This window comes from Thermobia domestica, chromosome 4 (genome assembly GCF_964235325.1).
Source record: "Thermobia domestica chromosome 4, izTheDome1.hap1.1, whole genome shotgun sequence".
NCBI lineage: Eukaryota > Metazoa > Arthropoda > Insecta > Zygentoma > Lepismatidae > Thermobia > Thermobia domestica.
Window position 1 is genome coordinate 219,593,423 of NC_137457.1, and position 17,869 is coordinate 219,611,291.

General features: G+C 35.9%; 1 protein-coding gene across 1 annotated transcript in view; it reads right to left on the bottom strand.

Annotated features, from left to right (window-relative positions):
* Positions 1 to 225: 225 nt before the first annotated feature.
* The window catches only part of LOC145683870 (atrial natriuretic peptide-converting enzyme-like), a 211,254-nt gene continuing 193,610 nt past the window's right edge, over positions 226 to 17,869 (bottom strand). Inside the window, exon 16 of the mRNA XM_081755494.1 lies at positions 226 to 764. Coding sequence (XP_081611620.1) covers positions 591 to 764 — 174 coding nt within the window. The 3' untranslated portion in view covers positions 226 to 590. The remainder of the gene's footprint in view (positions 765 to 17,869) is intronic.

The following is a 17,869-nucleotide window of genomic DNA, read 5'->3' on the forward strand; positions in this document are numbered from 1 at the left end:
CGTCGTTTAACAACATAAATTCATGTAGAAACTAACGGCTGCTTTCACTTAATCATTCTTTGTAAGACAACGTATTTATGATATTTCTTGTTTAGAAATAATAAATAATATCTTGTTAACTAACAGCTTAAGTGTCTTACGACTTGTTATCAATTGTGTATAAATGTTCTTTTATATATATATATATATATATATATATATATATAAGATGTGAAAATCCGCTTCCTAATGGTACACAAATATTTTACAAAAGAGAAACATGTACAAAATAACATAAAAGATGTTTTAGTGCTAAATTATCATTGAATATTAATTCATTTTCAAATTAAAAATTACAGGCTCTTCATTTACAACATAGTTCTAATAAATAAATATTATATCCAATAACTTAATACAATTGAATATGAAGTCGAATTTGTTTCACAAAATTTTCAAATAACTCAACAAAAGTTCATTCCAAAGAGATCCTATACATGATCTTGATCTTCGTCAGTTACTCTTATAAAATAATGGTTTCATTCCATCGTTTAAGCATACACAGCGAGATAGCTATTTCCTTATCTATTTTCATGTTGTTAGATTCTCTTCATTCAATCAGAATACAGTCTAATTTGTTTATGTATCCAATCTACAAACTTCGGTACATATGTGTATACGCCTGGAAGTCTAGGATGTGCACACTTTATTCCCCAGCTGACAATACCACCAACAAACCAGGAATCTGTAGTTTCATTCTTGCAAAGCAACGGGCCTCCAGAGTCTCCCTATTATGAAACAAATGCATGCATGGTAATTAAAATTATCGTATGAGCTATAATGAATACTTTATAATCTAAAGGCAAAAATGGAGAACATTCGAAAGAAAACTTTCTGAAATGGATTTCACTCGATACATACCACATAAATAAAATGCAGCTACTCATCTTTATACCCAGAAGAAAATTATTGTTTATATAATTGCGGTTCTTAAATGGAACCTTTCATTAGTAACATCACTTGTAGCTACACTTGGTTACTTATATAAACATCATTGATACAGATTTTCCTGGAAGATTCGAAAAAAAAAAAAAAAAAAAACAAGATTACCCGGAAAACAATTTAAGTTGCGGTATTAATTTCAGCTACTTGCACTTCTTCACTTATAGAATTCGTAAACGTAAACGATCATGTATATATCAAAAATAAGATCGCCCACCTTAACGATGTATCGTGAATTTTTCTTGTCAAAAGGAGAAACAATTGTAACTCTTCCTCACCTTGCTGACCAGAGCACTTAAAAGAGATTATTATAATAACTATCTATTGTAACCGAGCTGACTTTCAATGTAACCCTTGGCGGGCTTAGACGATAATATTTCTAGTGTTGGAAATAGGACTATGGTTATGTGATCACTGCAATTTTTGCTTGCTTTTTGTTAGATAGGCCATTGCTACATCTAGACAATACTTTGGGCATTCTCCACCCAGTTAAATCTGATTAATGAGTGAAGTTAGTACGCACATTGCATTGTCTTCTTATCCTTTGAACAAATAAGCAGGTATTCGATCCCACCTCGTGCCTCGTCTCCAGCAGCCCTGCACCTTTCCATGCCTTTGATGGCTTGTACTATTTTACTATTGAATATACAAGGGGCGTTCAATAAGTTTTGCACAGATGGTTATAATATTGTTATTAGTTGCAATATGACGATGAAATTTTAAGTAAACATACTTTGATCCTTTGGCTACAAGATCATGTTACTCATTATAACCTCCATTTGTTGTGACGCATCTCGTCCAATGTTTTTTCTATGCCTTGAATACAGTTTGGTAAAATTCAAGTGGCTGACATTTACTCAATTGTTCCACACAAAAATGAGGGCCTATCACTGTGAATGTTCTCTCTAGCGAGTGGACTTTAGACGACGAAAGAGAAAGAAATCCAAAGGAGCCAAGTCCGGACTATAGAGAGGCTGAGGGACGATTTTCCATCTCATTTGGGTACCTGAGCGGTGAGGCTAGATCACGTCCAGACAATGCTGAAACCCTGCTACCAAATACCACGGCCAGATCACATCCTGGCAGTCTATTAAAATTCGGAAACTCACGAGAGCGTGCTTGCGTTCCGACTCTACCTACTTCATGTCATACAGAGATGCCACGTACACGAATGAAGTACTAAATACTTCTACCAGACCCAATGACCCACTTGAGAGAGAGGGGCCGCGGTGGCTTAGTGTGGTAGAGCGTTCACCTCTGGTGCATGGAGTCCCTGGTTCGATCCCACCTCGCGCCATGAACTTTGTGGTGGACAACCACCGTGTGCGTGGGTTTCCTCGGGGTTCTCCCTTTCCTACCACTTTCTTCATTCCACCATTTCATTCATTTGTCATCATCACCGTCTCCTTTAGCCTAGCCAGCATAATCGTTGGACGTAAAACTCAAAGATTTCATTTCATTTCCATTTGAAAGAAGGGCTGTGACTGCTGCGCTCCTCCGTAGTAACACGTACAGAACAAGAGTATAAAATAAATGTACCAATATAGGTATAGATATTAAACTAAAACTAAACTCTGGCATATAATCCACGAAGGTATATAGTCAACCAAAACTGTTTTAAGTAAGTTAGGTAATTGTAGTCCATTTCATTACCATTATTTCTGATTTTCTAGATATAAATCTCTTTCTTTTAACTCAAATAGTTCACAAATGCTTTACGACGCCATGTCTGAGAATGCTGTGCTTCCAGTAGGAAACAGAACTAAAATTACACGATAGATGTTAGGCTACATGCAGTGGCGTGGCGTGGCTCTTTGATGATTGTTATCGTTCTTCATACGACGAAAAACATCAATTTTCAAACTGCTATGTTATGAAAATACGGGGTGACCCCCCAAAACTCCCACATTTTAAAGGCTAATAAAAGAAACAGTATTACAGAAGGAAACTTGTTGATTCAAAAATAAAATTTGTCATTTAAAACAGTTTATGTGAAACTGCAGGTCTTCTTGTAAAATTCATCTTACACTCTCGCTAGGAAGCCCAATGTTCCATGTTTCGCTGCAAAAAGTTGCGTCGTCTGCTAAATACTATCTCATAGCCTTAACATCTCATAGCCGAACGAGCACTTTTCGATTGACCACATGACTTTTATTTTCAATGCAAAACCCGCTGATCGGAAATTCTTGATTCAGTGCTGCTTCTGCATCACTACTTACGCGCAGCGAGCTCCTAATCAAATCATAATGGCAACTGAAAACAGCAGGAGAGTGTTGAGCGGAAGGACGACTTTTACTCCTCTCTTCCCTCCACTAACAGCACTACTGATGATCAAAAAATGGGAGGTTTCATTGAGTATTATTGATAATAATTGTATTGTCAATTGTTATATAATTTCGACACACAACAGAACACAGTAATTCAAATCAGAATAAAGAAATTACGAACTGTTTACAGTACCATTTTATATTTTTTAATAAACAAGTTTCTATCTGAAATACTTTTTGTTTTATTCGCTTTTCAAATGTTAGACTTTTTGTGGTCACCCTGTACCTTAATGTAGGCAGGTCCTTTATGTAATTTTTAAAATAATAATAAAATATAAAAATTCGTAAAACTATATTATACTACACTAACAAGGGAACATCGTATATTGATAGTAGCGTTGCCAAATCATGCTATAATTTGTGTTCCGTGCCATTTAACAAAACTTCATTTTGTGCTCAATTGGTAACACTGCATTATATGTTATTGAGCATGTCTGTGGGTACAATGTTTGCTTACTATACTGTTGTGCAAATGTCATTTTGATTACTTTAATCATTTTGAAGTTCTTTCTGTGTCAGTGTATCTTTGGTATTGCTATCTTCACATGAGTCTAGATTCTTCTTTCCTCTGTATCTCCTGTGTTTTTGGGTGTCGGCCCGTAAAACTTTGGATTTCTCACTTTTCTTCACTCCTCTATCGATTGCACATTGTTTAATTAGTCAATGCTACTATCAATATAAGATGTTCCCTTGTAAGTAAAACTACGCTAAGTTTTAAAACCAATAAATAAGTTTAAATAAACTTACACCGGCATTCTCGGCTACTTGTACTTCAATTCAATTCGGCGATTCTTCTTCATGAACAGACCTATTATGTCGTCATAAAACTCGGGCTTTGTCTTCTGTTTTCGTAGTAATTCTTTCTCTATTGATATGAGAGACAGTCCACTCATTCTACTCTGCCCTTGCGTGTTCCGTTTGTATGTATGGATACGCCGAAGAGCAGAAAAAGAACGCTCTGCAGAAGCGTTTGTCGCAGGAATTGTTAGTATTAAAGAGCACAATTTTGTCACTTCCGGTAATGCCTGCGCAAGTCCGACCAATCGCAATTCCACATTCAACTCATAAACAGCTTTATTAGTGAATTGGGGTGAGGAATATATGTAAACAAGCTCGTTTTTCCAACGCACAATATTGAAAAAATGTCCATAGTTGCTGAGTAGAACTTGAAATGCTTTTTCGGGAAAGGTCTCTTTATAAATTTCATACTTTTCACAGTCAAGCAATGCAAGGAAATCCAATTTCTCAATATCAGAAAATTTAGTGCTCACTTGTTCTTTCAGAGTATCAACAATTTCAAAATATAGTCGTCGACAACGATCCTTTCTATTAAATCCCACTTCATTTGGTCTTGGCCTCTTTGAACAGTGTGCCTCTTCAGGTTCTTCAAGGCTTTCCATTTTCAACCAAATATCATCGAAACTATCTCTTAATGATCTTAGATATTCCTCGAACTCATTTATTTTCTTTCTGCAGTAACCTACATCATTGATTTTCTTTTGTAAGATGTTGAACAAGATTTCTGATCTTGATAATACAACAGAAAATACTTGGAGTAGGAAATTGAAGTCGAAACTTTGAAGGTTTTGATAATATCCTGCTGCGCAAACTCTGGTTTCAGGATCCCATTCGTCGGTTTTATCCATCATGGATTTAAAGAGTTCTAACAGTTCATCTTTAAAGCTGTACAGCACATCAATGATCCTACTTTTATAGTTCCACCTTGTGTTTGACGCTGTTGGAATTCGTTTGTTAACTACAGAATCCAGAGCACTTGTTCGTTTTGAAGACTTCGAGAAAAAAGAAGAAAGTCCCGACAGTTTGAAAAAACACCTTACACTCTTTTATACTGTCAACGGACTTTTCTAAAATTAAATTAAGCCTATGAGCAAAGCAATGAACAAATAGCACTTGTGTGTATCTTTGTTTAACAAGAACCTGCAGCCCCCCAAGTTCACCAGCCATAACTGGAGCCCCATCGTATGTTTGAGAAACAAGTTTTTTCCCACACTGAAAATCAGTCAGATATACTCAAACACAATTTGGGACAGCCGAACTGCGGTGCGGTCGCCACTGTTCTCTGTAAAACCTACAAATCTCTCTTGTACATTTCCTTCCTCGGTAACATAGCGAAAAATTGTTGAGAGCTGTGATTTGTTCGTTATGTCAGTGGTTTCGTCTATAATCAAGGCAACAAAACTCGAACCCGTCATTTCTCTTTTAATTCCATTAATTATATGCACAGAGATACAATCAATTATGTCGTTCTGAATCACATTTGAAGTACCTGAAAAAACAGTAGATGTCTTTAAATGATGATATAATTTATCGTCAGTTTCTGCAAGCAGATTTAATAGTTCTAGGAAGTTACCTTTGTTCATAGATGCGGAGGATTCGTCGTTACCTCTGAATGTAAAGCTTTACAGAATTCGTAGTTCCTGTAAAGCTAAGAAGCAAGTGGCACTAATTAAGCGTTCCATAACATATCTGTTCCTTTTGACATTTTCATTATAGTTGGCAATGTTAAGTTCAAATGCTTTACTTAATGAAAAGTCAATTCTTGTTTTCCCGAAAGTAGCCAAGGAACACATGGATGCAATGTGTTGTTTGGAATTTTCATGTCGACTTCGTATGATTCTGAAGTTTTCCATGTTATCCACGCCATGAGAATTCCAAGCATTTTTGTCACTCCCAAACAATAGGCATGGCCAACAGAAAAGTTTCATTATCTTTAAACACCCAGACAGCCATGGATATTGTGCATACCATTGTGCGTTAAAATGACGCACATACCCCCCGATGCTTTCGATTTTAAATTGTTTAAATGTGGTGTTGGTCTGCCTCCGGAAATTATTTCACTTTTTTCCGCAAACGAACGCGCACCAAAAGATTGTTTCAAAATACTTTCTATAGGACAGTTGCACTCGTTAGTCAATGCCATTGAGGATTTTTTTAAAAAAAGTCTTGTTCCTTCTAGTTTTTTTTCTAGTCTTGTTTCTTCTTAAGTCATTGTCACACTTACTGCACAAGCACTATAACACCCACGAACATAAGTATTTTAAACACACACTCACACACGGTACGAAAGACGATTGCACGCTCCTTTCTTCCACACACTAAATTGCAGCAAAGTGTAAATTTAACTAATAGGCTAGCGGCTAGAGTTGGAAACTTATTGGAAATTTTTAAAAAAAATAAATTTAAAAAAATCAGCTTTTATCAACATAATTACCATTCATCCTATAATAATAGGTTCACATATGAATGGTGAGCGCGGAAAATATTTCTACTTTTCTTTAATTAACAACGTGGTTCTCCCTTGTTCTTCAACCATTTCCCATACAACACAATGTAAGTTGTTGATAAGTATTTTATGACGCACTTCAGATACTGATATGTTTGCTCTTCTAGGCACGACCATATATATATATATATATATATATATATATATATATATATATATATATATATATATATATATATATATATATATATATATATATATATATATATATATATATATATATATATTAACTATTTGAATAGGATTAAAATTTCAATTTTTAAAAAAGGAACATAATACTCGAATTAAATCAGTGAGAAAATGTGTTTTCAATCAGAGTAAACCTTTTTTTTTTTTTTTAACAATAGCCTGTGCTATATATTCTGATTCTCTTCGTCTCCTTTAGCCTAAAAGAAAAAAGCATATTCGAGGGGCGTTAAACTGAAAATTTCATTTTCATTTCTCCTTATTCTCCGTTGTATTATTCAAATTTAAAGATAACACATTAACATATAAAGTCGGGTAAATATAATATGCCAACATATAAATAACGCATTCTGGAATGTACAGTCTCGCAGTAGCAGGTGTTTAATGTTATTACTATGAAGTATCCTCATCCGCAAAAAAAAGTTCGCATATACTGTAACTTCCACATTTTCATTAATAACTCGCTTTTCTGACTATATTACCGCTTCTTTGTGCTTTCCTTAACAAAGCAGTGTAATAATGCATAATTATTTATTATTTTAGAGAAAAAATAAAGCAAAATAAGAAAATTATAAGCAAAAAACATTTAATCTTATGAAACCTTAGTGTGTCAAATAATTACACGAAGAATATCCCGTGGGAAAATGAGGGAAAATGACACAGGTATTAGGAAACACTCACTAACATGTGAAGCTATTGAACAGAAACATGAACTGAAGAGTCAACTACGTATTTCTGCGTTTAATATGCAATTCACACTTCATGCACAGTTCCAATATGCAAAATCAGTCAAATCTTCAGTTGAAATTACTGATATAGGGAGAAAATGACTATTTAAAACTTCAGGTGTGAACGTGCGCTTGGAGCGATATATGAGCATTATTACAGCACATTTTCTCATGAATTGTCTCGGTGGTCAAGCGTGTTTAGTAGTGTTCTTGAAAGTCTAGCATCGGAGGGCGGCAGTTCGAATCTGCCTCTCGGCAGTTTTGATTTTTTTTTAACATATGGAAACATTTCTTTAAATATAAAGTTCTGCTTTGAAGTGCTTAAAAAAAATCAGATGAACTATCACGTTTCAAAGCCTGTTACATTTGTTCACCCTGTCATCATTTATATACGAAGACGCTAAAATGAGGAACGTTAACATTGTTATAATGGGAACAACTTTCTGATTTGAATACCAACCTTAAATCACACGTCCAAAATGAAAATTATTCATGTTCTGATACCTATTGTAATATACAGGTGTGTATATATAGAGAAAGAAAGAGAGAAAGAGAAAGTATGTGAGAGAGATAGAAAACAATATATGCTGTAATTTTAATTACAACGTAAAAAGTTATTGCAATTCATAATCTGGATTTTTACAAAGCGATTTGAACGTTTGAAGCGACTTAATATTCATAAAGCATCTTTTTCTTGAAGTGTCGCAAATAGTCCGATGCTTTGTAATATGTGCCAAAGAAATAAATGCATGTTTTTAACAGGATAGTATCGTCTACCTTTTGCTTCAATTGATGGTATAAAATAATGTTGAGTTGATTTTAACATCCCTTTCAGCATCGGGGCTATATGAGACGTTTACCTACTGATTAGCGTGAAATCCGAACCACATGAGCTCACACCGGGAATCGAACCGGGTCTCTTACGTCAAAGGTGCGTATGCTAACCGCTTAGCTACGAAGGAACTCGGTATGAAACTAGAATAGCACACATTACCCCATATTATTTCACCGAAAGATTTCTGTTTTATGATCAGTTAAAATAGTATTTCTGGACACCGTAGCGAAAAATGTATTTGCTTTTTCAAGTAGTGTACGAAAAATACAAAGAATAAACACAGTAGAAATGAAACCAAGAAATGAATTCAAAGTAAAGTGCTTTGCCTCTCTCGAATAAATCACTCAATGTATTACAAGTGAATATCTCGTGCATTTCCAGTAGAATTATTAAAACGCGCTAGCTTTATAACTTGGCTGTGTGGTCTAGTGGTTAGCATGTGTGTCTGTGGTGTACAGGGTACCGGGTTTGATTCCCGGTGGGCGAACTTTTGGAATTTTAAATGTTCTCGACGTGTCTGTGTTTGTGTCCCTATCATTCAAGGTTACTGTAAAACGTGTATAACCGAGTAGGAAATATACAGAAAGTACTGATAAGGGGAAAGTAGACTTTGGTAAGTGAACTTCGGGGGCGCCTTTCGCGACGTAAATTAAGAAGAAAATAAGTGGGTTTAGCGAGGCGCTTGAAATTACAGTAATGATGACGGTTCGGTTCCCAGTCCGGTTTTCTTTCAATATAAGGATATTTTATTTTTTCTAAATACAACGTTACATTTTTAACATTTGAATTGGTTATAAAAACAAAATCAGATAAACTGTCAGCTTTCAAACCTCTGTCACTTTTATTCATCATCTGTTTGTATACGAAGATGACGCTATGGAAATGCTAGCACTACCAAAGTTCAAATAGATTTCTAAGTTAATATCAATTGAAAACACACGCCCAAAATGAGAATATATGTTTCTGCTTTATATGTATAGTTCAATTATACCAAACAAAATCCGCTATCCCCATTCCCTTTGGCGGTAGGGGTAACTTTAAAATTTTAAAGTGGGACCCCCATTTCTTATTGGACATTTCGATTCTCCAGAAAAAAGTGACTGATTTCACCCAGAATTGAAAACAATTCCTTCACGGATGGCACTTTAATCGATACGGGAAAAGGAGGGGTAGCAAAACGTTATGAAAATGTTTTTTGTCAGATCCGTGTTCTGTGGTCATACAGTTAGCATACAGGACTGCACAGTCAGAGATCCTGATTTCAATTCCTAGTAACCCTAGGGGAACACCAAATGAGTACATAACAAGTAGTGACTATTTTCATGAATATATGCATCATATAAAAATCGCTTAAAGTTTGATACTAAGATATTATTATTATTATTATTGTTATTATTATGTTACATATTACTTGAGCTTATAATTAGGAAGACCTAGGTGCAGATGGGAGGACAATATTAAGATGGATCTCGCAGAAATAGGAATACAAAGTAGAAACTGGATCCAGTTAGCTAAGGATAGAAGTCAGTGGAGAGCTTTTGTGAATGCGGCATTGAACCTCCGGGTTCCATAGGCCATAGAATTAGTTAGTTAGGAGGGTAAGTGTGCCTAAAGTCAGCCGTTTCCAGAAGTCAGCCATTTTTCAGTAAAAAGCATATTAAATAAACATACAGTAGCTTGTTATCAAACAAATAATCAACTACAACTTAAATCAGAGCTCCAATATTCAACCTCATTTGTTCTGGCCTGGTGTGACTCCTCGTGGCAGAAAAGAAAAATTATCATTTGAGGTCTGCTGATGCAAGTGAGCAAAGTGCGCATTTTGTTAATAAAAAATAAGGAAGAAGCTTTACTTCAAAGTTAAGTTAAAATTATATTATTGTAAAATAGTACGAGTTATTGCTTTCTTCTATGCATGAATGTATCGTAGCTTATCAAAAATTCGTGGTTTATGATACAAAACAAGATATTGCGTAGAAATAAGGTTGGGCTGACTACAAGTTGCATTTTTGATAACGTTTTCCGGTAGTCAGCCATTAGGGGCTGACTACTGGAAATGACTCTTCACTTCAATTTCCAATGGTCAGCCCCCCATTACTTTCAACGGACGACTACTGGATACATATACTCCAGTAGTCATCCACTTATCATTCATTCAATTTAAATGACACATGACATACAACTAAGACACTTAACTAATACGTAGAAGACTTTTCTAACGATTTAATGAAAAAGTAACTGTTATGATGTCACTAATTGCATCATACAAGTATAATACAGTTATAAAGTAAGGGACAAAATTAAACGATCGAAAATGCCATTAAAACTTATGACGATGTTGGTGGTCCCGTACTTTAATATCAGTCTGGTATTGTAACCATTTCAATTCTTGTATTTTTCTAGAACTGAGGGAAATAAGGTTAAGGATTTATGGCTGGTCTGAATTATTTCTCTAAAATTTAAAAAGGACAGGTAATGAGTATTTATTTTACCCTAAGCATACGCCCTACATAAGCTTTGGGGGCCCGGGCCCCCCGGCCCTAACAGGATCGACGCCCTTGACCCTGATCATAGCTTAGTCTTTTAATCTAAGGTAGCTATGAGGAAGTAAGGGTTATCCATATCTAACTGATTTATTTTTTTTAAATTACTCCGCACAATGTCGCGTTTCTGCACGTTTTTAATTCCAAGGCTGCAATTGCTCTTCAACTATACATACAACGTTATTATTATTATTATTATTATTATTATTATTATTATTATTATTATTATTATCTGTTCTTATCTGCTCTGTTCCTAGAGTTGCCTGATTGCCGAAAAAATACAGAATAATCATAAATATTTACATTCTAACTCACTGTGAGCGTGAGGAAAATACAGATGCTGATTAGAAAAATGGAAACACCTGAACGAAATTGCAACTTACCAGATTAATATGGTGTCGGGCCACCTTTCGCCTTCAGAACAGCCTTGATGCGACGTGGGATGGAGGTACAGAGGTCGTGAATGACAGCAAGTGGAATTTTACACCATTCCTCGTGCAGGGCATCGGCCAGTTCTGTGAGAGAGGATGGAGGTGGAAATCGTCGCCGGAGTCGTGTTTCCAAGACGGACCACAGATGTTCAATTATGTTGAGATCTGCGGATTGGACAGGCCAGGGAAGGTGTTGAACTTCATTCCGATGTTCCTCAAACCACGCTGCAACAACGCCAGCTGTGTGAATGGGTGCATTATCATCCTGGAAGATGGCGTCATTGTCCGGGAACAACATCCGTACCATAGGATGCAAGTGGTCTCCTCAAATTGCGACATAATCGTTGGCAGTGATTCGTCCGCTAAGTGTGACCACAGGACTCAATGAAAACCATGATATGGCGGCCCACAGCATCACCGAGCCGCCGCCATGTTTCACAGTTGGGCGGAGACACTGCAGATCATAAGCTTCTTTGAGCGTTCTCCACACATAAACACGGCCCGTGGTTGGGAATAGGGTGAAGGATGACTCATCCGACCATATCACACGTTTCCAGTCCTCAACGGTCCAAGTTGCATGGTCGCGGTACCATTTGCGGCGTGCGAAAGCGTTATGGTCCCTGATGAGCGGTTTGGCCCGTGCAACACGACCCCGTAAGTTCATGTCATGTAATTCGCGGCGGACTGTGATTGTCGAAACAGGGTGGGGGAGGTGCTGATTGAGTTCCTCCGTCACTTGCTCCGCAGTGGCACGACGGTTCTGCGTGACAATGCGCTTTAATACCCGGCGTGACCTGTCACTCATGATTTTCTTTCGCCCACTGTTCCGCTTCCCCGATGTGGTTTTCCCGTGTGTTGTATAGGCCGTCATCACCTTCGACATTGTCCCACGCGACACATCTAACACAGTAGCCACTGCCGTCACACTCACTCCACATAACCGCGCACCAACAATTTGCCCTCTTTGAAAATCTGAGAGGTCTTCCATTTTACACTACCTCCGTCTGCTGCAGCCACTGGACACTGCTGTTCCACTTCGCCTGACGTAGTATGGAGACCGACCTAACACACCACCACCAGCGGTCCGTCCCCACGTCTTCAGATCAAATACAGCTTGTCATATGGTTTTGTTTTCTTCAGCTCAATAGAATTTTTTAAAAAATTATCCAGTCATGTGAGAAAAACAAATTTTGCAGAAATATAACATTTCGTTTTGAGAGGCGTATTAGCACGAAGAAATAGTTCTATTTCTTGCAATCCAAACCGTGAAGAATGAGCTAATGAATAGCATTTATGGGTCTTTCAATAAGCACCATCCAATGTGTTGTCGTCGGCAACGTTACGTTTTTTCCTTTTCTTTTTTTTTTTTTTCGTTTTCGTGCATCACATTCTGTTTTTCAATGACTTCTAATGCTAAATTTTAAACCGCTGTTACTTCGTTCGTCGTTTTCACTTCCACCTACAATATTAGATTTAGGCATAGCTGACTATCCTCTAATTTGTATCGAAGTTTTGTCAAGTTTCTAGTGAACGTCAGCTAACCATTTTCTTCCAAGTACTAAATGTATTCAAATATGTATTTCAAACGGCTGATTTGATTTCCCGTGATGATCGGACAGACAAACACGACGTCACTTTTACATATTGACCGCCTTATTTGGAACTTGCCCCATTTCCCCCTCAAAAGTGGATTTTTAAGGACAACGGAAGATGGGCTCACATATTTTAAAATAAGGTGTTTATATCCATCTGTTCCTCTTACAACATATGTGTTAATGAATCCGACTGGACCAAATGCTAAATACCGTATATTTAAAAGATAATTTCAAGTGCTTCATCCGTTTTGCTGTGAAGATAAGACACAATCTCGATGTCATCATTCTTAAATATTGAGCAAAAACGATACAAATTGCCCCTCTTCTCCATTTAGTACCGAAATTTCTAAACACGGTCGGACACGTGCACACTCGTTTTAAATAAGGAAGTTATGTATCATATTTCATCTCACAAACGTGAGAGATTCTATTTTTGGCATACATTTTAACCCCCTCTCTTCTGTTTGGATACGCATTTCAATAAAAATGGCGTGACAACAACCCAGTCCGAGGTAGGTGTTAACTATGTTAATAAAATTCATTTCAAACGGTTCAGCCATTTTTCGTTATGATAAACAACGATCATGGGATTTAATTTATATACTATGCAAATATAGGTTAATAGTATTGTTTTGTCTTGTTATTTATTTATTTAAGTTATTTATTGATATAAAATTGAGGTGTTACGTTTAATGTTTAACAATACCTAGCATTTACCATGTTATCAACCATGAAGTAGCGAATTTTGTGTCTAATATTTATATTATATTCAATTTAATGTGTCACGCTAGTAGCAAATTAAGCATAAATGCGAAAACATTGTTCACTTTCAGTTCTCAAGAGAATTTCTTTCATGTCTTTCTATTATTTTGTCAATAGCTTACAAAGCACTGGCATCAGACTTTTGCAATTATATTTTTTAACGTTTTTCCCATAAACTCCCCTGAAAATTTCACCTGAATCGACACTTACCGGGAATCGAACCCGAGACTACAAGGACCAAAAACACTCGCGCTAGCCACTAGACTTTTTTATTTTTATTCCACATTAATTAGTAAGCCCACGTTTCATATAGCCTCGCTGTTGAAAGTGTTACGTGAATATAGACTAGACCAAAATTAATTATTGGTGTCCATTTCAGGATCACTCAGTATTATGTTTTTAAGTGTTAGAGTGTTACAAAATCCAACACTTTTCAGTGCCTTATTAAACAACTTATTTTTTTTAAAAAAAAGTCTTGAATGTGTATTCACGGATACAATGAGAATAAAAATCACTATTAGAAACAAACATTTGCAGTAAAAGGAAAAGCAGAAACTATTTGTGTAATAAAAATGTATATCTTTGTCAAAATATTTGTGACTTGGTGTAATCTATATTCACGTAACATTCCTCCACTAAAAACATGCTACCGAGTGATCCTGAAATGAACACCAGTAAAAAATTTTGGTCTAGTCTATATTCACATAACAAAAGGAACAAGAAACTAAAAATCAACTCAACACTACTTTTATACCACCAATAGCAGCAAGGGACAGACGATACTATCCCGAAAAAATGCATTTATTCCTTTGACCCGCATTGCAAAGCATCGGACAATTTGCAACATCAATTACAAAAGCTTGAAGAGAAAGAATCTTTATGGACAATAAGTTTCTTACATACAATATTCAATTATAAAATGCCTACTACTTATCTTTCTTATTGAATTTATGGGGCGCGATGGTTCACTGGTAGAGCGCTTACCTTTGGTGCATGCGGTCTCTCGTTTTATTCCGTTCAAGTAAGCTTGTGGTGGACAACATTATGTCCGTTACTTTTCTCAAAACATTTCCTTTTCCTTCCACTTTCTCATTCCACCAATTCTTATATCATTTTTCTTACTTTAACTATCTTCTCCCTTAGCCTAAAATAGCAGGATTCTAGAACACTGGTCCGTATACCAATTGAGTGGTGATGAAGAAAGCAATCAACCTGGTTAACCTGCCTTCACTCGCTATCGCTTGCTCGACATTACTATATGAATTGTGTATTGAGATTTGATAAAGAAAAGAACCAAACTGGTTACTAATCCAAATTCTCCTCTATGTGAGGACCAGCAATCTAGAACCTTCCCGCCTAAAGGGCGTAATAGTGGGATGTTAAATATTTCATTTCATTTTCTAATTTAATTTACCTCTTCCACATAATATTTTATCTGAAATAATAATAAGATATTATCAAGTGCTCGCAAAGCTGGGAGCGATCTCGGAATCTACCGTAATGTGCGGTAATCTTATTAAATATGTTTCACTACTAGATCAGTTGTTGAATGTTTCATAATGCTATACTAAATTCCATAAACATTCAAGCGAAATAAGTAAAATTGATGAGATTGACAATTTAAACCGCACAGTATTGCAAAGCTGGCGCTGTAAATATTTACTCCATTACGCAAACTCTGTTTCAAATACAACCATTATTATACAGTTCATTTTCATAAACTTGTTCTTATAGCAACTATAGAATTTCCTATTTAAATTCAATTTATAGATAATTTTGTGTTATATATCAGCTGATACTCATGCTATAAACTATACAATAAGTTAACATTCGATGTAAATAAATAAGAAATGTATAATGTTACAGATTCTGGAATTGCAATTTAATTCAATTTTAAACTGTATACATTTTCTATATGATTGTTTCATTTACTTTATAAAAATCCAGATTATGATTTAACTAACTGTTTTAATTAAAAATACAAGCTTATACAGGGTGCGGGGAAAGTCCCGGAACAGTCCAATATCTCGCGAAATATAAAGATCAGCAAAACAAAAATAACACGTGTTAAACAGTTTTGAAAAATCTATCCAATGATACCAAACGCAACCCTCCATTCCCACACGGGGGGTAACTTTAAAATTTTAAATGGAAATCCCCATATTTTGTTGAACATTTGGATTCTTCAGAATAAGTAACAGTGATTTGACCCAAAATTGAAAACAGTGCCTTCACGGATAGCACTTGAATCGACACATAAAAAATGGAGGCGGCAAATCTTTATGAAAATGTGGCTTCTCAGTGTCGAGCTCTGGGCAATGCGGTTAGCGTACGGGACTGCGGCATGAAAGGTCATGAGTTCGATTTCCACGCAGAGTAAAATTTTCATGTGACTTTTTTACCCACATAACGAATTCATACATTTTAACTTCCATAAAATAATGCATTTGTCCATATTTATTAATTTGCAAGAAAATACAAATGGTGACAAAAATGGCTTATTTTTGTTGTAAATAACCCTACTACTAAGAACTACTTCATAAAGCTACTTTGCAAAACAATTATCGATATTGTATTCCATGTAACTTCATCTTCGCACACACTGTTTTCAATTTTTGATCAAATCACTATCACTTTTTCTGGAGAATCCACATATGAAATAAGAAATAGGGGTTCCCATTTAAAATTTTAAAGTTATCCCCCGTAGTCCCCAAGGAGGTAGGGATAGGTGATTGTGTTTTCTATCATTGGATAGCTTCTTTAAAACTATTTAACATGTGTTATTTTTGTTTTGGTGATATTTATACTTCGCGAGATATTGGACCGTTCCGGGAATTTTTCCGCACCCTGTATACAGTATTTTATCTCTCTTTAGCACTCTCACTCTCTATATTACAACTGAGTGTTGCAATAGGTATCAAGAACATGAATAATTTTCATTTTGGACGTATGGTTTAAGGTTGGTATTCAGATCACAAATCTGTTCTCATTATAACGGATGTGGTATTAACGTTAATAAGGATCGTTAACGTTCCACATTTTAGTGTCTTCGTATATAGCCTAATTGATGAACATAGTGAATAAATGTGACTGAGCTTTGAAAAGTGATTGTTCATCTGGTCTTGTGTTTTTAAGCACTTCAAACTAGACATTTATATTTTAAAAAATATTTCACTATATTGAAAAAAAAAAGCGTTCCGCACTCAGGCTCGAACTGCCACCTTTCGGTTCTAGAATTCCAACAGCATTGCTAAACCCGCTTGGCCACGCAGGCATGTTACTAAATAACGCGTTCTGATATTACAAATAGACTCGCTCCAAACGCAGGTTTACACTTGGAGTTTTAAATAGCCATTTTCTGTTTATTTATTTTTTTTTTTCAGTAATTTCAACTGAAAATATTGATTGATTTCCCATATTGGAACTTCACGTGAAGTGTAAATTGTATGTTAATCTCAAAAATACATTATTTTCTGTTCCTTCAATTTTACGTATTTGTGAGTGCTCCTAATACCTGTGCACTGTATGGAGTGAATTTCCCTCGGGATATTCTTCGCGTAATTATCTGACAGACTAAAGTTTCATAACAATCACAGTTTTTTGCTTATAATATTCTTATTTTGCTTTATTTTTTCACAAAAATCATAAATAATTATTCGTTACTACACTGCTTTGTTAAGGAAAGCACAAAGAAGCGATAAAATATTAAGAAAACTGAGTTATTAATGAAAATGTGGAAGTTACAGTATATGCGAACTTTTTTTTGCGGATGACGATACCTGTTACTTATATTTGCCCGAGACTGTACTGTAAAGACAATGAAATTACCATATGAATAGGGTAAACACTACTGAGTTTCCACCCCTGAAATAGGGAAGCAACTGAAACACAATAACAGAAAATGCACGCTGATGAAATTCTAGATTCCCCTTATTTTGGCAGGGCTCGTTCCTATTTTTTCCTGTTCCACGCAGCCGAACGGTAACATATGGGCCGTTCCGAAAATCTAAATACGAGAGAGCAGGTTGCTTCCAGCTAGCGCGCTGAAGATTGCTTCTGGAGTGGATGACCGCTATCGGGGTTCGCGTTACCTATGAGATCCGTGGTACCAAGAACACAGTGTTCCTATTTGGCGTTGGCGTGTTACGTTCGTTTACATCATATATGCGGCATTGGCCAT